This window comes from Carassius carassius, chromosome 5 (assembly GCF_963082965.1).
Source record: "Carassius carassius chromosome 5, fCarCar2.1, whole genome shotgun sequence".
NCBI lineage: Eukaryota > Metazoa > Chordata > Actinopteri > Cypriniformes > Cyprinidae > Carassius > Carassius carassius.
Window position 1 is genome coordinate 36,576,909 of NC_081759.1, and position 22,073 is coordinate 36,598,981.

Sequence of the window (22,073 nt, forward strand, 5' to 3'; positions counted from 1 at the left end):
ATGACTACAGGGGGCGCTGTAGTTCCTCGCTCAGACCGGAAATCTCTGCCATGACAACTGAACGGCGGGCAAGACGCGCATTCTGAAACTGGCGTGAACTAATCATCAAAACATCACGATTTAAACATTTTACACGTTTACGTAAAGCCGATTTTGTAAGACTGGGCTTTTAGTCGTTATTATGGATGACGTTAAATGGAGAGCAGAAAGGCTGAACGCGCCGGCGGACTTCATGAAAGCTCCTGATGGAGGTAACGTTAACGTTAAACAAACAGAGAATAAACGGCAGTGTGATACATATAACACCAAATAAACAGCTATTGTATATTATCTTAACTGCTGAAAGAAGTGATATATCTTTGCCTACATTTGGGTTTTGACCGTTGAAAATGTAAAACGTTACTTTTTTAATCCATATTGAAATTCCAATATCTCTGGAGGGACTTTTTGGCTTCCATCTCTATTTCAGCAACAAAAAAAAAGAAACAAAATTAAACATTTGAGCCGCGGAGTTTTTTTTAAATTTGGCTGATTTGACACGGGATGACCGTCAGGAGTTTAGGGCACAGAATATGACAAATGCTTATTCAATAACTGTTTTATTTCCTATTTGGGCTTATGTATACGTTTTATTTTTTTTAAGATAAACTTTTTTTTTCAATGCATTGGCAGATTCCTGTTGTTTCCTGTCATAGCTATGCAAAGATTTGATTTTTAAAAACAGTATCATCGCTATGTCATAGCTATATTTCTTGTTATGATGTTAAATGTGTATTGTTAAATCCCCAAAAAGATCTCGATGTAAAAAGTGGTGCTTAAAGTTTGATTCTGTGGTGGCTGTGCTTTCAAGTTAAATGATTATAATTTTAATTCAAGCTATAAAGGATTTTGAAAGTCTGACAATAATCAGTGGTATGGTTTACCCTGCTTGCTTTCAATTTTTTCGAAATGATTCACAGTTAGAAAAGTAATCAAATGTAATCAGTTACATTACTTTAATAAATATAAAATAAAGTTACACTATTTGTTACATTTGATAAAGGGTAACTTGTAATCTATAACCTATTACATTTTCCAAAGTAACCTTACCAACACTGCATGGAGTGTTTGTTCTTTCTTAAATTGAACTAGTGACAGCTAAAAGGTGGTCAAAAATTATAACAAACTTAAAAGAAAATAATGAGCAGTACTGTTAAATTGTGTCGTATGTGAAGCATCTATAATGTTGTCAGTGTAAAGAAAACAATCCAGATGCTCAGGGGGGCACACACTCAGAATAGAGATTTTATGTGCAGAGTCTTAGGTGTATATTACATGAATATTAGTCTTTCTATGTGTCTCCCAGCATCTGTCTGTAACCCCACTCCTCCTCTGATGACACCTGCTCAGTTTACTGGGGGTCCACTAGCCCCGCCCACAGCTTCACAGACCACACCCACCCAGCTTCTGCCACAGTTTAGAGCTCTGCCCCCTTCTAAATTCAGTGAGGAAGGGTTTGGCTGGACAGAGCCTGCTACAGTGGAAGCATGGCAGCCTGGCCGTCAGAAACAACAGAGTGAGAAAATAATACAACGGCTCCCTGACCACAGGTACACAAACACATCAGCACGTCCACTGACTTTAGTGGTCTCTCTGTAAACTCATCTCTCTCTGTCAGGTTGCCAGATGATGAGAGGCGCAGCTCAAAGCCCCTGCTGCAAGAGATGGAAAGGTTAAGAGAAGACAAGGAAGTGATGAGAGGAGAGATGGAGCGTCTGAAAGGAAGAGTGGAATGTTTGAGAGAACAGGTCACAGATCAGCAAAACCAAATAAACGGGTACAAACACTCAAACTGACTGACTTGTTCTTTCAGCTGCGTATGTGGGCTGAAATGTGTGTGTGTGTCTACAGACAGTGTATGGAGCGTGATGAATTACACAGCCAACTGAAAAGCTGCAAGGCTGAACTAAATATGAGCCAAGACCAGGTAAATACACTTTCACTTTATTCCCTAATTGTTCAGAACAGGTGAAAAATGTGTGTTTTAGGGACAGAAATGCTAGTTTCTCAATACAGTCTGAATTTGTTTGTCTAGCTTTCAATCCTGAAAAGAGAGTATGATTTAAAATGTCAACATCTGGAGAAAGAGTTACAGGACTCAAAGCAGGAGTTGGGGAGACTGCAACAAAAACTAGAGACACGGGTAAGACATAATTAATAGTAGAGTGGCTGTATTTTGTTCCCATTTGTCTTGATGAGGTTTCTTAGTTATAACAATGGATGATACTGTAGCTCAGATAAATAAAAAGCTCATTACTAATGAACACATGAGTGGCATAAAAATGACTTGTCATATGAAATCCACCATTGTTATTATACAAATAATGTATGATATCATAATGCAAGGAGACAGTTTTGAAGATAGATTTTTTTTTTCCATTGTATATACTTGCTCAGTAATTGATTTTGTTGTTCATTTTTAACCCAGAAATGTTCCCTAGTGCACCTTTAAATGTTGGCATGAAATTACAGTCCACCCAATTAATTTATCTGTCTTTTCTAAATGCATTTTATTGATCTTATTTTGAAGGATTCATGCATTTTTTGACTTTTTAATTTGTCTAAGAGAGATAAAACTGATATTTTATTAAATTTTTCTTTTTTATATGACTCTGATTCGTTGTAATGGTGCATGTGATAAATTTTTTATCTTATTTTCAACCACTTTGAATATCAGAATGATGCTGCACAGGAAGGGACCTTACTGAGAACCCAAATACAGGAAGTGATATCAGAGAGAGATGAGCTGAGAAATCAACTGAGGTGAGTATAAGGAATCAAATGTTGCTGACAAATCATCTACAGGTCTATGTGATGTCACATGATTTGTATTTGTGCAGTGTCCTAAACAGTTCATTGCTGGAACAGTCTGAGTGTGTGCAGAAACTGCGGACATACATTGGCAGCCACATCACAGAGAAAAAGGAAGAGGAAGAGTTTAGACGACAGATACAGGTGTGTAAACACACAGTCTGCCGAACTGCAATTTGTGCATCAGTTGTGGTCCTTCAAATTAATGTTGAATGCATGAATGTGATTATTTTATGAATGTGTGTGTATAGCATTTAAAGAAGGAAAATGAAGCCCTGTCTTTATCAGTCCAGCTGCTGAATGTTCGAGTTAACTCAGCCAATGACATTTTGGCTATTCAGGAGAAAGAGCTAGGTGAACAGGTAAGATTGCACACATGCAGACATGCATATGTAGTATTTGAAATGAATGAACAATGCAGTTCACCAGATATGAATTCATTAATAAATTTAGTGGTATTTTATTATGTGTGTAGGTGCAGACTGACCCATTGTACTCTGGCAGTAAAGCTGGGCAGATGTTGAGTGTTTGGAGACAAAAGGTTTTCATGCTGCTTGTTAAATTGCAGACCAGAGATTTACAGCTTCACACGGAGAAAACACAACTGCATAACATGGTAATGCAAATGCATTCTCATGCACATGCATAGAGTACTACAATATATGAACATTTCTAACCACTGGTGTCAGTAATTTGCATTGTTATTTTGATATGAACCCTGAAATTTATTTTCGGAAAACAAATAATACATATTCTTTGAGCACAAAATCAACATATTAGAATGATTTCTGAAGGATCATGTGACACTGAAAGCTAGACTTATGGCTGATCACAGGAATAAATTACATTTTAAAATATATTAAAATAGAATTTGTAAAAACGTTTTTATAATATTTCGCAATATTATGTTCCTTTGTATTTGTAACGTTTTTCAAAAGCATACAACATCTCTAAACTCTTGAATGCATAATTAATGTCAGTTAATTAATTAAAATACATTTTCAGTCTGTACAATTTGGGCTGTCAACATAATAAATGTCTGGCTTCTCCACATTAGATTACATATCTATTTATGTTCTACCATCACATTAGTAAAACTAAGTTTTTGAGTTACTGGGAGTGTTTACTTAAGGTTTAGTGTTTTCAAATCTGAGTTTAGTACATTTTTATTGTATGTGTGTGTAGGTTTCCTGTCTGCAGCAGCAAGTAGAGTGTTTGCAGTCACAGAACAGTGTCCTTCAGCACCAACTAGAGGACAAAACGGCCCAGTTGGAGTTACAGCATGTACACGCACAGGTACTTTGACTTACAAGTATGCACATACATTAAGGTTAAGTCTGATTGTGGAGTCAGTTAGGTTAAGGTCTTGTGGTCCTTCCATTATAATGAAATTCCTCTCATTGGTAATGGATAAAGCCTGCACAGATGTCAGATGTACTTCTGTTCCTCATATTGGGCTACTGAAGTCAATGTACATTTTCACAGCCCTATACATTTCCTAACCAGGCATGCTGTGATGAAGGGTTTATTACATAATAGGTCTTCCAGGTGATATGACAGATGTGTATGAGAAACCGCACTGAAATTTTAAGTGGTTACTAATCGCTAAAAATATAGCTAATTGATATTCACATGATCAGCTTTGCACTCTGTCTCCAATCCCATGAGCTCTTTCCTTCATTCTTTTCTTGTTATCTTTGCTTTTTAACAGTCTGAACAGGTTGGATTGAGCTTAGTGAGGTTTAAGCTTGTTCAGTGTTGAATCATAGAAGTTCTGCTATTTTAACATCACATTGTTCATCCGTGATTACTCACCACATTCAGAGCGGTTGTCCAGCTGATCAGCTGTATTACACAGTGATGGCACTGAAACTCTTCTTCTGTATTGCCTGCAGGCAAGTGTGTGTTTCTGACAGCCCATGTGCTTGCTTTGTGTGTGTGTGTTCAGGGAGTTCAGAAGCAGTTAGACGGTACTCTACGGGAAAATGCTCAGCTGAAAGAGTGCAATAAGTGCACCGAGGGATCACTGAATGCTATCAGTGAAACAGCCCACAGGTAACACACACAATCACACCCCTTGAATCTGTCAGTGTTCTGTAAGTCTCTTGATTAAACAAGTTTAATAAATACCAACGTGACTGTCATGATTAGATTAAAGCTGACTGTTCCTCTGACCAAAGCCCGGAAGCCAGCTCATCCATAAACATCTGTCTCTCTCTGTGTGTTATCTCGCTCTCATCAGAGTGATGTCAGCCATAGAAATGAAGGCAGGTCAGATGGAAGCAGTTCAGTCCAGTGTAAGTCAGCTGAACCAGAGACTCGCCTTCGCTGCCAAACGTCTGGACACAGTACATGGTGAGAGTGTCATCTGTGTGCGAGTGTATGTAAGTCTGTTTCACATTAAATATTAGGGGTTGCACGACTACTGATTTATACTAGTCGATTTTTTATTTAAAAAAAATACTCGAGTTACTTGACTACTTGTAGTTCATGCTACTGTGTACTGCTACTTTTTTTTTTTTTTTTTCAATAAACGCTTATTAATTCATAGCCTTACACAACAATTACATATGGAAATTGTCAAAACTTTATAATTATTACATTAATTTGGATACAATGTCGTACAGATACTTGATAAGACTGTTATGGGTATCTTTTTTTTTCGTAGTTATCACTGAACAAGTATGCTGCGTTAAACTAAAATAATTAATTTCTAAAATAATATTTATCATGCAAACAGAGATATGTCACGACAAACGTTTAGTGATCATTTGAACACGACTGAATTTATTCAATGCGCAAATTTTCATTACGCAGAACTCTTTAAGCGAGTCTTAATGTTTAGTGAACTTCACTAAACAAGTTCATGTGCGTGTGCCGCGCAAATCAGCAAAAGATAAAGATGCAAACATGTAGGATAAGTAGAAAATGTATCCATATCTAAGTTGATTATTAGCCAGAGAACTGGTTTGGTTTTTGAAAGACTGAGACACGCAGCGCTGTTGTTTGATTGGTGAGTGCGCTGTGCTTATTCCATCCATTCGTATCATATCATAGCCTAAGGTTTAAATCATTGCCTTTTAAATATATACAAATAATAGAACGTGACAACATGTGTATGATGTATTATTATGGGTGATATTACTCTTGCCAAGCTCTGATTTCTGAGAGATGCACAGAGAGGCGACAGCAATGCTGTTTGATTTGCGCTCTTTTAATTCATAAAGTTTACATTCATTCACTTCACACTCGTGACTTTAGAGGTCTGTGTATAATATTTTGCTGAACCCCTGGCTCAGCTCTTACTGTATCTAGCAAACTCCAGACTGTGCCAGCTTCAGCCAAGTATTCAGGCAGAATTATTCCTTGTCTGTAATTCGTTTTTTAAGGCATTATCTGTGCCATTCCGAATAAGGTATTCGGCTTCAGGCACACCCCTAATTATTACATTACATATTTAAATTTTACATGCAACATAGATAAGGTCAAAGAAAGTAACAGCTACTGATATTGCAATCTTAAAATTCAAGTCGTACGTGCAAACACTTTGTATGCATGGTTAATGCATGCTTGAGTAGTCGATTGTTTGCGACAGCGCCAACTAGTGGTTGAAGTAGTCGATCACTCGACTACTTGACTAGTCTATGCAAGCCCTATTAAATATACATGGGCTGTTTGTCTGCAGGGCTGCTGTTGCGGAAAGAAGCTCTTTGGAGAACCAAGAACGCTACTAGATCTCCAGAGCCAGCAGTGGCAGAGAGGTACAGCATCATGGGAATAAATTAAAGACATTAAGATTAAAAGTAAAAAAATTTTTTTTTTTTTTTCCCACCGCTGATTATTGCAAGCTTCAGGGACAAAAGATATCTGGGGTTCAGCTCAATCATATATATATTTAAAATGAAACGTCAAGTCAGTTTTGTAATGTTTTAGATGTTTTATCCCACAATGCATAGTAAACATAATATTTATTATTATCATAATATTTATACTCGCTTTGCATAGTTTAATACAGGTACATCTGCATACCCACACACACACTGCAACCACGCAAGGCCACATACAACCATATTATCCAAAATACATATTAAATAGAGTCTTTAAGGTAGTTTGGAATGTTAATCATGTGTACAGCTTTTACATATGTTTTAGTAGTCCAGGTTATTTGTGTATAATATGCTGTATACAAGTATTTCATTCCATTATCTCCTGTCTGTGTTGCAGCTTTATTAAGAGTCTCCAGGCCGAGGTGGTGTTGTTGAGTGCAGAGAGAGACAAACTTGCACACGAACTCAAACGCACACCAGAGCTCATCCAGGCCTCCCTGTCAGAACTACAGCAGCAGCGTATGTACACAAACGTCAACCTGAATGTATTCTCAAGATCGTAAAGAGAGAGGACTGTAACTGTGTTGAATGCAAACTGCAGGAGAGAGAGAGCTGGGACATCTGAGGGAAGCTCTATCACAAAGCAGCGAGGAGTTGGAGGTATCAGAATCAAGCAGAATGGAGATGCAGAGACAGTGTGAAGAGCATGAGGGGACCATTGTGGAGCTCCGTGCTGAGGCCCAGAGACTACAGCAGCAGTGTGACTCAGGTGTGTTTGGGTGAAGTAACGGCTACCCACCCCCCACACACACACAGAGCATTGTATATTCACTTCACAAATACCATTTCTTTTCTCTTATTCTCATTGCTAATAGTCTATTAATACTGTTTAACTACTGCTCTGCTTCCACTCTGCTCACAGAATCTCTTTGGTGAAGAACCATTTGTGCTTCTGTGTTTCCGTCTTATATTTGCTCAGGTTTGGTTGTGGAGTACTGTTGCTTATTTTTGAAGATGTAAAAGCTGATTATGGATGTTTGTGTAGTTTTACAGAAGGTGTCAGAAGTTGAGAGTGTGTGTGCAGAGAAGCTCAGGGACATGGAGGCTCAACTCAACACAGCGAGAAGAGAGCACACAAAAGCAGGTACATGCTTGACATAAAAATACAAATGTCATGGTATGTATTTTTGATGGATGAGTGTCTGCGCATTACTGAACATGCATTCTCTTTTGTGTTTGTGTGTGTGCAGTGGTAGCTTTGCGGCAGGTTCAGAGGCAGGTGGAGAGAGAGAAAGAACAGATGAAAGACGTAGAGAAAGAGAGAACAGAACACACACACAAGCAGATCACACATCTGCAGAAACAGTTGAAAGACAAGGACAAAGACCGCAACCTTCTACTGGTGAGTCATTCTCACACACACACACACACACACACACACATCTATTTTTATTGAGGGGGCAACAGTTGCAGTCCTGGATCACTTGGTGTCCTCAGTGAGATAGGACACAAACTATTTTACCAAGAAATAATTATACAAAAACTTGTAGTATGAAACATTTTATTTTATTTATTTAAAATGTAAATGTAAAGTGTAAATTGTATATTGTTTTTAGAATTTCAGACATGCTGCATTTAACAGAATTGAATTTTGAAACAAGTGGCATATGTTATTAATTTGTATTTTTAAATAGCTGTTTTTGATGTGAATTAAGCTGCATTTATTTGAACTGTTATATTGTGAAATATTATATTGTGAACAATTATAACTGTTTTTACAAATTATTAATGTTTTATCTTTGAATATATTTTAAATGCATATATTTTAAATGCAGTTTATTCAGCATCATTACTCAAGTCTTCAGTGTCACATGATCCATCAGAAATCATTCTGATATACTGATTTGCTGCTAGTGAGGTGTAATTTGTCAAAACTGTTAAATTTTTTCTCCCAGAATTTAGGGCTGTGCGATATGGGGAAAATATCTAATTGCGATTTTTTTTTTGACAGATATTGCGATTGCAATTTGATTTGCGATTTTAAATTTGCAAAGTCAAGCTTCAGCTCAATATTGTCAATAATGTGCAGCACAGTATGGGTATCATTACCCATTGCTGAAAAAAAAAAAAAAATTCCAATAGGAATTACTGTTGTTCTATCCAATACAATTCCCATTATAACCCTGAAATCCTTTCAATTTTCAGTTGTGTATTGGGAGGGGTTCTATATATATATATATATATATATATATATATATATAATTTTATTTAATTTTTTTCAGCAGACAAGATATAAGGTATAACTAATTTTATAGAATTAATTTATGGAAATATTTATTTTTTTATATAAATAAAGAACTGTATTTCTTTAGTCAATTATTAAAGTATTACATTTTACATTGTATTTAGGATTTTTAGAACAAGTGGAAAATGTGCTGAATGTTTCATTTCATTCAAGTACTTAGCAAGTAGTTAGACTGAATTTACATCCGTTTTAAATGGGGAGTCAGGTGCGAATCGACGCAGGTTGCGCACGTGCATCGAGCCTCATCCATACTGCAAGATGCGCTCGTGGAGATTTACCACAAATCTCCAGCGAGCGAGGCCGGTGGAGTGATTGGAGATGAGCTACACCTGTTCGACCCGCCGGTCTCGAGGCCCACGGAGGACATGGAAGGATATAAAACTGGAGCGACGACAGTGAAGGACGAGAGAGGACCAGGCCTGGGCTTTATTTTATGTTTTGGTTTTATTTTGTGCGCATCAGTCGTCCGTGAGGGGCTGGTGCGCTGTTTTGTGTTTATTTCGTAATTCAAGTTTCATTTGATTGTCCGCTGGTTCCCGCCTCCTCCTTCCCGACGATTACAAAGGTTTTAATTCATTACACTATAATTTTATAATCTGTATATTTCCAGCTAATTTCTGAACTCCTTTTGCTGGGAAATAAACTATGTGAGTGGCACGAGGTGTGAGTTTATGAATTTCCGTTTAAAGCAGTTTAAAATATGTGAATGGGTGATTTCTGCAACTGCATTGTAGATAAACATGGTTTAACGTATCAAAGATGCAAATAATTTAAAATGTGCTTGGCTCAGAGATCTGTGTGGCTTTTAGATCTGTTTCTCTGTCCTTTGTTTTCTATTGTTTTGTGTGTGTGTGTGTGTGCAGGCAGTGGTTCAGGAACAGGGTTTGATGAATGAATATAAAAGTCTGAGAAGATCAGCAATTCAGACAACTGAGGCCCTGAAACAAAAGCACTATCCTCAGCCCAAGAGCAGCAATCCTCAAACACCTGAAAGTAAGCATAAACACTAAAATATGATATCAACAGTTAGCTTGATGCTGCTTTTGTCGATGATATGGATTAATATTTATAATTTTGTAATAGCTTTGATTATTTAATTTGTTCATTCATACATTGATTCATTTTTGAATGTCTCCTCAATGTTCTTTTGCACTTGACTTGGTTCCTCATCCCGCTTTTCTCAGGTCTGCTGGGGGCACTGCAGGCTCTTAGTGCCGCAGTGATGGGCAGCTCAGAGGAAGAAGATGATGAGGAGGGTCAGGCCTTCACTGTGACACAAACACCCTCTTGTGCTGACACACATAAAGAATAGTGCTGAACACACCAATCAATTCTTTCTCACACACTCGCTGTCTCTCCATCCCCTCTCATGGGCTTTGATGTCTGTTTTATCATTTAATAAAAGAGATTTTTGTAAAATTAGACCTGTAGATCTTTCAGTTAATCTCATATGGTTGGCAAAATTAGACATTTGTGACCCCGGACCACAAAACCAGTCATCAGTGACAATTTTTAAATTGAGATATATGCATGCATCATCTGAAAGCTGAATAAATAAGCTATCTATTGATGAATGGTATTGTTAGAATAGGACAGTATTCGACGGAGATACAACCGTTTGAAAATCTGGAATCTGACGGGGCAAAAAAAAAAAACCTAAATATTCAGAAATTCACCTTGAAAGTTGTCCAAATGATGTCCTTAGCTATGCATATTACCAATGGTTGGAAATTACAAAATATCTTAATGGAACATGATCTTTACTTCATATCTTAATGATTTTTGGCATAAAAAATAAAAAAAGCATTAATTTTGACCATACAATGTATTGTTGGCTAGTGCTACTAATATACCCATGCTACTTATTACTGGTTTTGTGGTCCAGGGTCACATTTCTGTCAGTGCCTTTACATCAGTTAGTATTGATATGTATTTCAGATTTAGTGGCTACTATCCCATATCCTTGAGAGCAGATGAATACGAGGAAAATGAGAAGCTGCCATTGGTCAATAAAAATAATCCAGTGTGAGTCACTGAAGCCTCCTGCCATGTTATAGCAAAAAGTTCTTGGTTATTTAGCAGGCCCTTTTTTCCAGAGCACTTAGTTCATTTACTACAAGGACTGTAGGGATACTCCGCATCTCCAGTGTGGACCCCTTGCATTGTACACAACACATTCAATACAGTTCAAACATTTGGGGGCTGTAAGATTTTTGAATGTTAAAGTAAGTCTCTTATGCTTAACAAAGCTTCATTCATTTGATTAAAAAAAACAACAACTTTATTTTAGCGTCACATGATCTTTCATAAATGTTACTAATTATGCTTAGTTTATGGTGCTAAAGGCACATTTCTTTTTGTTAGTGTTGAAAACAGCTGATTTAATGTTTTCAAATGTATGTGTTGTTATTGTGACTTTTGACCAATTTAGTACATACTTTATTAATAAATGAAGAAAAAAAGTTAATTTCTTAAAAGAAAAATCAAACTGGCCTCAAAATACCTCAAAAAAGACTCAGCAAAGCATTGATTTTCAAACCTTGGGTTTTCATGGGACTGACTAGATCTTACATTTAGAAGGAAAAAATTTATTTGTAATTTTTCATCAAAACACAACCTTCTAACTGTACTTTTCGGCCAACATCACCTTGTTTTACAACCCTTCTCCTTCAGCCACCTGGCTTCTAGTAAAGAATGCCCATTTTTCATTATCCTATTCATTCTCAAAGGATAAAATCCTCACTCCCACACTTCGTTCTCTCGTGTGTATTCCGTTTCATGCTAAAATACGTCAGATTATGACAGTAAATGGGTTGTGGACATGTTTCATGTTGACTTTAATGGCTTTTTCTGCACAACCTGTAAATAAAAGGTGTGTGTGTGTGTGTATGTTTAACCACTTTGTCCTTCCTGTCATATATTTCCTTGATATGTTCTTAAATGGATACACTCCACTTTTAGAGTGTAGAGTGTATCCATTAAAATTTAAAGTCACCTTCAGAGAACTTTTGGAGCACTACTTGTATTTCAGGCTGAGAGACCGTGTGCTGGGGAGAGAAAGGCATCACTCACTGACAGCTTGATACATCTCTTCCTAGTTTGATAGGTATGTCTATATTTTTCCGTTTTGGAAAACACTTTTCTCTGTCTCTCATTCACCTTTTCCTGTGCCTGTTTGGGATGTATTATCCACTAAAGGGCTAAATTACAGTTTACTGAGAGTACATAGAAATGCCTGTTTTTTTTAAAAATCCCTTAATTTAAAGAGAAAAAGAAAGTGACAAATAAGTTGGTTATTATAAAAATGTGTGATGTAGTATTGCTGTGTGATGTAGTAATGAAGAAACTCCTTCCTACAGCGGACGATAGATAGTTCTTGTGTCCAGATCGTTTAGTTCCACCATCTACCAGGAACAAGCAGGGTCATTTTAACCAGCCATACTCTGACCTCATGGCTGCATCACTTCTCTTCCTGTTTGTGATGTCACTAACTCTTTGTCTTATGCTCAAACATTTAGTTTTCCCTCAAGACACGCTCTCTACAGTTCCCTCAATGTAAAGTGACGTTGCTCATGTAACCATTTCACTGAACTTCAGCTGGCCTGTGTGCTTTTCCTTAAGCGCAAGCAGCTGCCATACAAGATTTGAAAAGATATGTACTAAATGCATTGAAGTGTGTGCTTCAGTAATAGGTGGTATGACCTGCTGAAACTCTGAGAACCTCAATGAAGGGCGATTTGTGACCTCCACTAAACAGTTCATTGATGTCATTCATGACTTTAAATAACTGATCGGTAATGTCACAAGTTCTTGGTGTGATCACTGTAGTAGATACTAGCCATGAAAATGGTCTGTAACATTATATCCGAGTCTGACCTCAGTTGTACAGAAACCATGAGGCATAATTCAGCTTGACAAACACACACATTCCCACAGTCTTTCTTCCACACACACTTTCTGCTGTATCGTTGGGGTTCAGGCCTCTAGCAGATGGACAGTGAGAGCTGCTGACAGGGCATGTTTGCGTGAGCCACCCAAGGACAGGAGAGCGGTTTCCTGGGGGAACTTTTAGAGGACGGACACACAGATGAATGTGCAGGAATGATCGAGGCCCTGCTGCTCCCCCCGAGGGGAAACTTAATGATGGATGAGGCTTTTATTTCCTCTGATATCTTAGAACCCTTAATACGTCCTCCGTGTGTGTTAGAGGAAGGCTTTGTGTTGGTGCACTTTTGCCGAAAGGCAGCGTTTGATCTCCCACTCTCTGTGATGTCATCAGTGCAGATGTCACAGTAGCTGCTCTTTTGTAGCGTCATCAGATGTTCTCTAAGCCACGCCCCCAGCAGCTTTACTCATCAGTTGTATTAAATAAGCCCAGCGGTTTGTAGGTTCGTATCAAGCTTTAGAGGAAACTGTAGCAGGTCCATGAATAACTTCAAAGGTTTGGAATGAGCCTCGTGTAGACAAACTCTTGAGAAAACTGATGAAGGCCAGGGTTGTGCCTGAGGAAGAGGCTAATTATAAACTTCCAGAATTTGATTGGTGGTATAAACTTGTAGGAAGCAGCTCCTGGCTGAATGTTTTCATGAACTGAATCATGTAGAATCTTGATTTGAACATCCCTGGCACAGTCTTCAGGCTGTTCATTAACAAATTAGCATATAATTTTTGCCTGTTTGCATCAGCAGTATAATTTGAACATCATAAATAAACCTCCCCTGTGATAGCTCTTTCTCTGCAGCAGTGAGTGCTCTGGTTTTTAAGTGTGCAGAGTGTGCTTTACGTCATAGTGCACAAGCAGTGTCAAGGCGCTTTATGCTGGATTCGAATCAGTGATTCAATCTGAATGAATGGGATTCTAAGCCTAGCACTGTGTAAAAGCAATGTGTTTAGTAGTATTGATTGTGCATTTGTAATGTACTTCAAATCCCAAAAGTATATTTGTAACAACATGCACTTATAAAATAGTAATGAAATAAAAGGCCATTTAAGTATATTTTAAGACCGTACTCTTTCACTGTTTCCTAATACACTGAAGTACACTTAAAAAATGCACTTTATAATAATGTCAAATTAAATGTGTTACTGTGAAGTACATTTTAAATCGTTGTTATTATGATGCTTTAAAGATGTTTATTTTGATGTGTTGACTAACATACTATAGCACGTTAAGTTTTTGATTATCATTATAACTCTAGAATTATTAAACATTACATTTAAATTTAGTATATTTTCAAATGCAACAAATTGGAATTTCTTCATTGCAAATGGTCACAGTTAACGAGCACTATGTTCAACTTAAGCATGTTGTTTGCAAGAATATTTCCAATTTTTTTTTTTTTTAAATATGCTAAAGTATGCTTCTTTTTCACAAGGGTGGTTTAGCAAAGTTTTTTTTTTACAATAACTTTTGGTATACAGTATTATATATATATATATATATACATTAATCGTATTGGGGGGAAAAACGCAATACATAAAAATTAAAATATATTTTTTTTTCTCTGCTGTGGTCCTGTTTGAGAATTCAAAGATTCTTCTGCAGTGAATCTGATTTGTTCTTTAGGATGGTGTGTGTGTGTGAGCGATAGAGAGAGACTGCAGAGACAAGTCAGGAATGTGTTAGTACTCGTGTGTGTTTGTGTGTGTGCTCAGGGCGAGTCTCTATGCTTCAGTGGGTCGGCACTGAAGAATCTCTGCCTGGAAAAAATGGGGAGAATAAATGATGAAGGAGAAGAAATGAGAAAAAAGAGTGATGGCTGCTGAGGCTGTGTTGCTGGATGTGTGGGTTTAAGTGCGTTTGTGTGCTTAGTCAAGCATGGGTTCCTATTACGGAATGTCCAGTGTGAGTGAGGGGTATGAAGACACGCACACATAAAACCAACACTCAGATAATTTACAGCTTGATCCTGGTGGTGTGTGTGTGTATTCACTCCAGGTGGCTCATGGTCATTGCATTGTATAAAATACCTTTCATTGCTTCAGCAATTCTCTTCCCATTTCTGACCAGTCAGCATCCCTTCAGACCTGTTAAAAATATCTGTTTATGTAAAGCATATATATTCTAACAAATGGAGTTTAGACTTGCCGCTGTTTTTGCTAGCGTTTGGCATCATCCCAACCCTAAAAAAGAAAATTTGCAGGCTTGAAGCAGAGCTCATGAGAGATTGTGAGGTCTGAATTTTCCGGTCAGCAGTCATGCCCCCACAATGCTCCGATTACTGATTATGTCAGTTAGTCATCTTGACTTGCTAGCCATTATAGACATTACATTACTTTACAGATCAGCTGTCAGATCCGTGGTCTCTAAGACTTTTAGGACATTCAAAAATAAATCTGGATGCTTTTTAAAAAACCTAATTCAATAAAACATGCAGATTTGAATCATTTTACAGATGTTTCTTTACACATTTATGCAACACTACATTCCCATCATTCTTTTGTACTTGAATATCAGCTGATATTTAGATCAACAACATGATTTATAGTATGACTATTTATATCCACTATTTATATGGAGTGAGAGCAAGAGAAAGTGTATGGAGAAATACTAAATTGGCTGTTTTTATGCAGATTTACAGTTCAGAGTGATTGATATAAACTGACATAGACTTTCTTAATACAGTATTATAAAAAGTCTCTAAAATTTGGCGCTGTGGCTAAATCTCAGATTGATGATATAACTGTAGTCAGTACACTTGTGAAATCACTGGCTTAGCATCATTCACTTTCATTCAGATCAGTTGTCTTTAAAGCTGCATGGCTGTCTTAGTTCTTTTACTGTCATCTCGTTCTTCGCTAATGTTAAATGGCTCATTCTCTATAAGGCATAGTTAGCTGATAGAATCAGAAAACATGAGCTGCTGTTCTACCAGACATGATGGTCACAATCAAATAAATGCTAAAATTTGATGATGTGATTGCTTTATTTATTTTTCAGAGATGTGGGTCTTTCAGCATTTTATTCACTTCCATGCATGAAATTCCTAATCTACACTTCTCTACTCCTTCATTGTCACTTGTTTGTCCATTTCTTTCTTCTGTGTAAAATAGTGATTGCTGCAAAACTCTGCTCTTGTGTCTCATTGTATGACTGCCCACCAGCTGATGCCACTGGCCACATTTAATACTGCATCACTTCCTGCCCATTCATTATGGTGAGATCACAGTGACAGCTGTTCTGAGCACTGAATACACACACACACACACACACACACACACGTTCCTGTTTTTATTTTATTTTTTAAAACCTCAAACAAATACATTAATTTATTTAATTAACTGATACATTTTCAAACACACCTGCATAAATAAATAAAACAATGTCCAACTAGACTTAAAAAAAATGGCATAAAACAACAGCTTCTGCTACCATAAACCTTACTCTCAGACCTAAGTGTCATTCTGAAAATGTATATTTTTAGCACATTTTTAAATGAAAAAAAAAACAGGTACATCACTAGAATAAGATGATTATAGAATGAGAGAGAGTAAACACATAGTTATTCGAATGTAACCTGCAGTGCAATTCAATTAGTTCACAGCTCTCAATCATTGCAGAATTAAAAAACTTTCCACTTGCTCAAATATAGGACAGATAATTCCATAGGGCTTTTGATGTATGTGGAGTGTGTGTTTGTATTGTGCCTATGCATGAATTGGTAAGTTTCTTGAGCTTGCAGCAGTGTTATTTATTATAACTGAGATACTAATACTGTATTTATTAATATTTTAGATTTAATTGTTATATTTTCCAGTTTCATTTCAATTTGTCAAACTTCTTTTTAATTTTGATTGTGCAGTTTTTAATTTTTATTTCAGTTTTTGTTTAAGTTTCTTAGTATATAAAGTTAAACTAAATGAGAAATGTTAGCAAGCTGAAATAAAATAAGTTTATATATATTTTAACTTATTTTATTATATATATATATATATATATATATATATATATATATATATATATATATATATATATATATTACACACACCACATGAATAATTATTAGGCATGTGATATTTTGATGACTTTTTTTTTTTCAAGTACATTTTACGAATTCCAAACCACATTAATCTTAATAACTACTATTGTTTTTGTATTTAATTATATATAAGTTATATATAATTGTCCATGAAGGCTGAAAGTGGAAAACGCCTTCTATTAATGTGTGCTGAATTATAAGGCTTGTTTTTCTTTTACAGATAAAATGAGCCTAAAAATGTTTAAACTCAGACTGAAAAGTAAAAAATTATTAAATCCCTATGAGAAATATATATATATATATATATATATATATATATATATATATATATATATATATATATATATATATATATATATATATAATTCTAGTTTAAAGCAATTATGTTTCAAAATGAACATTCAGTATTTATTTTGTTGTATTTGGATCCTGGAACATTCCCAGTGACATTGTACCTGTTGTGCTACAAGTTAGGTGTAGTGATAATACAGCAGTGCTAAATATTTTCAGTCAACAGTAAATCAGTCAAAATAATATTTTATTACTTTCTATTAAGTAACATGTTTTTAGTTTTAAGGTCTCATAGATGTTTGTATTGCATGTGCAGTATTGTGCACAGCTTGTGAGGGCACCCCCATTGTTTATGTCATGTTTTTTAACTCTTGTGCTTTCCGCTGTCGTGGGAGTACAGAGGACTCAAAAGACATCAGATCAGCTGCGTTCCATCTGTGAAAAGCCAGATGTAGACATCTTCACCCTTTCCATAGCAAGGATGCATTGTTGGTGGGTTGCATGCTAATCTGAATTCAAATGCATCCGTTTCAATGTTAAATGCATTTCATTAGTGACACCTAAGCAACAGGTGCAAGATGAGTCGTTGTGACATAATAATAATAATAAAAAAGATGATTAAGATGAGCAATTCTTTCTGTTTAGAGCCATTATGTATGACTTAAACTATTTTTATAGAGAGTTGAATTCAAACATAATGGAATTAGTTTTTATGTGCACATGGCTTATCCATCCATCTGCACATCGAGCTGCAAGTCAGAATTTAGCCAAACGACAATGTGGTCAACTCACATTAGCAGGCATATGGTTCATTTATACGTGTGTGTGTGTGTTTTGAATGTGAGTGAGTGAGAGTGTGTATGTGTGTCTGCATTCAACAAGAGAGTCGGTCTGATAAATCTGAAACATCATACACAGGCATGGCTTGTATGGTCAGACACACACACATAGAAAATAAGGAGCTGAGGAAATCTGGGTCGCTGTTAGTCAGCCGTATCCAGCTCAGAGCTGTGAGCTTTCAGTTTTGGGTGATGCCAAGGCTGAAAATGTGGAGGCATATCACAATTACAGGCACCTGCAGAGAGCTTTTCTCTTTCAAGAAGATCCTATAATGGCGTAAACAGCCTAAATGCATGAAAACATTATTATAGATAAACACGTTTTCATTATACCAGTCAGTCAGTTCTTAGGAGAACAAAAAGACAGCTTGTGTTATCTGAAGCACTCCAGAGACAGTCTTCACACACACAGCCAACAGCAGCGATCAAAAAGATCAGAGGATTAAAAAAGGAAAGAAAAAATCACTTGTATAGTGATATGCACGGAAAAAATAGATAAACGCTTAGGCTACATGAAAATAATATACAGATGATATTAATTAAATCACGAAGATTTTTCAAACAGCAAGCATCTCCAGATGGATTTTGAGGGAAAGCACAATTGTTCACACACGCAGTGTATTGTGTTTGTTTGCTAAAGACCTCAAGTTTGCAGCCTGCATAGATCACCTCTATTCGACATCAAATATTAATCTTCTGTTAGAAATTCCGACCTCGTGTATCAAAATCTCTCGCTTTTTTCCACATATAGGCTACTTGTGACTAACGCGCGGGTGTGGGATAGTAAAGGTCCGCACCTGTGGGCTGTTGTGTGAACTTAAATATTTTTGTGTAGATTTGCCACTGAATGCACACAGGATTTGCGCGGAATATAAGGGGTTTGAACGAAGTCTTTGAAGTGGACTGTTCCCAGGGTCGCCTGCCTGCCGCTGTTTGTGAGCTGTATGCGGACTGCGCACGCGGGTCCGCAGTGGCGCTGTTGTAATTTCACGTCACATCAAGTTTGATCAGCGGTCCGATTGGACGATCCGCAGCGCTGTCCTGCATTGAGAAGCTCTCTCGCTTGTTTGCTCGTCCTGTAGCCCGAATGCGCCTCTCCGGCATCGCGTGAGGGAGTCGGTGCGCATCTGGCGGAATTTGTCGTCGGTCTGGATGTTACTCTTGAGCTGAAGATTTTTGTAGAGGTCGGCGACAAAATGCGGCGGCGAGCGCACGCCAGCGTCCTGTTTCTGCCGTGGCTGGTGCTGCAAACCCAAGCAGGCTTTCCAAACCAGATCAATATCGGTGAGTGAGTTGATAATTTCTTAATCAAAAGATTAAACATCTTTTTCTTTGGAAACGCGCCGAAATCATCTTCTACCTGCTGCAGCATCACCCACAGACACTCATACGAGAAGTTTGCACCAAAATGTGTAAATGAAGTGAATGTTACTACTGCTACTACTCCTACTACTATCTCTCACTCGAACAAGTCTAAAGTCAAGTAAATGCTCTTAACTGATCTGATCTCGCATGCAGGTGGTCTCTTCATGCGCTCCACGGTCCAGGAGCACAGCGCATTCCGCTTCGCCGTTCAACTATACAACACCAATCAGAACATCACCGAGAAGCCCTTTCATCTGAATTATAACGTGGACAATCTGGAGTCATCCAATAGTTTTTCAGTCACGCACGCGTGTGAGTCTTTACTCCTTTTTTCACATACAATTCCGCGGGACGCGCCGCACCTGTTCTCCTTTAACCGTTCATAGAGCGTTATAATAACAATATAATTTTACGTAAATTTGGGACACCCCCCCCCCCATATTAACCCATATCTATCTATCTATCTATCTATCTATCTATCTATCTATCTATCTATCTATCTATCTATCTATCTATCTGTCTGTCTGTCTGTCTGTCTGTCTGTCAATGTATCTGTCTATCTATAATATTATACAAGAAGAATAGAATAAAAGCTCCTTATTCTCACCAAGGATGTAGATTTGGTTTTTAACTTGGTAGGGACATATTGTGAGGAGGCAGGAGAAAACCCTCAGATTCAAATTTTTAAAACAAACCGAAAGCTATTCAAGCAATCAGTCACAGGACCTTGATCATGTTCACAATGTAGGTGTTAAGAAAATTCTATTCCGTGGAAGTAGTTCTCATAACAAGCATGTGCAGAATTCAGTCACGTCACGTTTCTTGTTTTCTGTCATTTCTCTGCCCATAACATATTAAATAAGACTTCTGTTCTGTTTCTGGTATGTCACTCTGAATCCTCTTTTTTACCTATTATTGAAAGTTTTAAAGTTCATTGCATTTAGTGTTATGTTAGTTGTGGTGAACAAAAAAAACCTGCTCTGTTTCTCTCATCTGAAGAGACTCTCAGGTGAATTCATAAAATAAAGTGCAACCATGTACAGTTTATTTGTATTAAACCTATAATTGGGTTGGAGGTGACAAAAAGAACCAATGATTTAGTTGCAAAGTCACAAAACAAGAAAAAAAACTGAAAAGAGAGCAGATAAATACTTTGAGAAGTTGGTGAAAAAGAGAAATGGAGAGAAGAAAACATGAAAAACTTTTCTGTGGCATAAGCCTCAGGTCTTCATAATGGAGACATAGACTGAGAGAGAGATGATGATGAGTGCAGGCTGACATTTGCACACATGCCCAAACCAGTGCAAAGAGTTAGTGCCCCGCACTTTGTGTGTGTTTGTGTGTGTGTGTGTGTGTGTGTGTGTGTGTGCAAGAGAGTGAGAGAGCTTTACCATCATTATAAAATGCCTGTTTACAGCTGCTGTCATTACCATTTTGTGTCTCTGACTGGCCTGGCTGCTCATCTGAGCGTGTCTGTGTGAGAGACAGTGTTTGTGAGCTTTTTGGATTCCTGGCTTTTCATGATGTTATTGCTGCAGTCATTGATCTTTCTTCGCTGCATTAACACATTCACACCCATTGCTTCAGGCATCTGGTTGGTCCATCAGCCAAAAACAGCTGGGCTTTTAAAAATATAAATAAAAATAGTTTGCGAGTAGAGAGGTATGCTCATAACCTCTCAGCCTCTGAAGGTGATTTTAAAGTTTCATGAATAAACTCTGCGGAGATGCTCTCAAAGCTCAAAGTACATATTCCGAAATAACATGACAGGAAGGACAAAGTGCTTTAACGGTGATGTGAGGAATGTTCATAAATAGAGATAGACACTTATTTTTCTCTCTTGGGATGTCTTTGAATCAGAGCACACGCATTTGCATGCAGTGCTTGTATTAGTCAGGTGAGCTGATTTAGTAATAGTCGCTCACAGCACTGTGAGAGTGAGTTGTGCATTAAACGGCTCCTGAGAAAAAGGTTTTGACAGCTTACATATGCATTGACCCTGCTGTTTAATTGAGGCAATCTGCATCGTGGAGAGAAAACTGTAGGGGTCAGGGGGTCTGTAAACAGGTTATTTTTCACTCACTCTTTTGCTCTTGCTCCCTCTCTATGGTTTTCCATCCTTTTATCCTTTTTTTCTTTATTGCTCCCTGGAGCGTTCGAAAGACAGATGAAAAGAAGGGCAGAAAGGCAGTAAGCAGATGTAACCTGCTGGCTCAGTTAGAAGAACAAATGAAGGAGAGAAAAACAGAGCGAGAGGGAGACACGTAATCATTACCGTGTCTCTGTGTAATTTCTACGCCACTAGCATCACCAATTGGAGTTGCAAAAATAACTAATTGGCGTGAAATTGACAATTCTAAATGCATGTTATTGGTTTATTAAACAAGCCTTCCATTTCATTTTTACCATTTTTTTTATTGTAATTAACATGTCTTAGCTTAATCTTCCAGTAGAACTAAGTTTGTCCTGTAAGAAACTCTGCCCATGTTGGTGCCGATAGCCTCGTGGTTAGTGTGTCAACCTACAGCACAATTGTGCTCACTGTGACTCGAGTTTGAATCCTCCCTTGAGGTCCTTAGCTTATTTGCTCCCCTCTCTCCACCCTAATACTTCTCAA

General features: G+C 37.3%; 2 protein-coding genes across 6 annotated transcripts in view; both read left to right on the forward strand.

The window, feature by feature from the left end:
* Positions 1-9: 9 nt before the first annotated feature.
* On the forward strand, positions 10-10,404 carry cchcr1 (coiled-coil alpha-helical rod protein 1). Its single transcript, XM_059551050.1, has 19 exons — positions 10-251; positions 1,346-1,589; positions 1,658-1,816; positions 1,891-1,966; positions 2,075-2,182; positions 2,717-2,802; positions 2,880-2,994; positions 3,102-3,212; positions 3,326-3,466; positions 4,036-4,146; positions 4,799-4,905; positions 5,093-5,205; positions 6,536-6,611; positions 7,075-7,196; positions 7,279-7,446; positions 7,723-7,821; positions 7,928-8,079; positions 9,846-9,975; positions 10,167-10,404. The coding sequence occupies exons 1-19, from the start codon at positions 182-184 to the stop codon at positions 10,292-10,294; spliced, it is 2,316 nt and encodes a 771-aa protein (XP_059407033.1). The 5' UTR covers positions 10-181; the 3' UTR covers positions 10,295-10,404.
* Positions 10,405-19,052: 8,648 nt separating this feature from the next.
* Positions 19,053-22,073, forward strand: part of gria3a (glutamate receptor, ionotropic, AMPA 3a) — a 35,187-nt gene continuing 32,166 nt past the window's right edge. For 3 of the 5 annotated variants that reach the window (XM_059551053.1, XM_059551054.1, XM_059551055.1), the window contains exons 1-2: positions 19,053-19,375; positions 19,610-19,768. In XM_059551053.1, the coding sequence (XP_059407036.1) occupies positions 19,288-19,375; positions 19,610-19,768 (247 nt within the window). In that variant the 5' untranslated portion in view covers positions 19,053-19,287. The remainder of the gene's footprint in view (positions 19,376-19,609; positions 19,769-22,073) is intronic. The other 2 variants (XM_059551052.1, XM_059551051.1) reach the window with 2 other exon arrangements.

Excerpts from the sequence above, each read along its gene's own strand:
- cchcr1 (XM_059551050.1), top strand. The coding sequence starts at position 182 with ATGGATGACGTTAAATGGAGAGCAGAAAGGCTGAACGCGCCGGCGGAC. Across the intron at positions 2,803-2,879 it reads GAGCTGAGAAATCAACTGAG|TGTCCTAAACAGTTCATTGC; the intron begins GTGAGTATAAGG and ends GTATTTGTGCAG. Across the intron at positions 9,976-10,166 it reads CAATCCTCAAACACCTGAAA|GTCTGCTGGGGGCACTGCAG; the intron begins GTAAGCATAAAC and ends CGCTTTTCTCAG.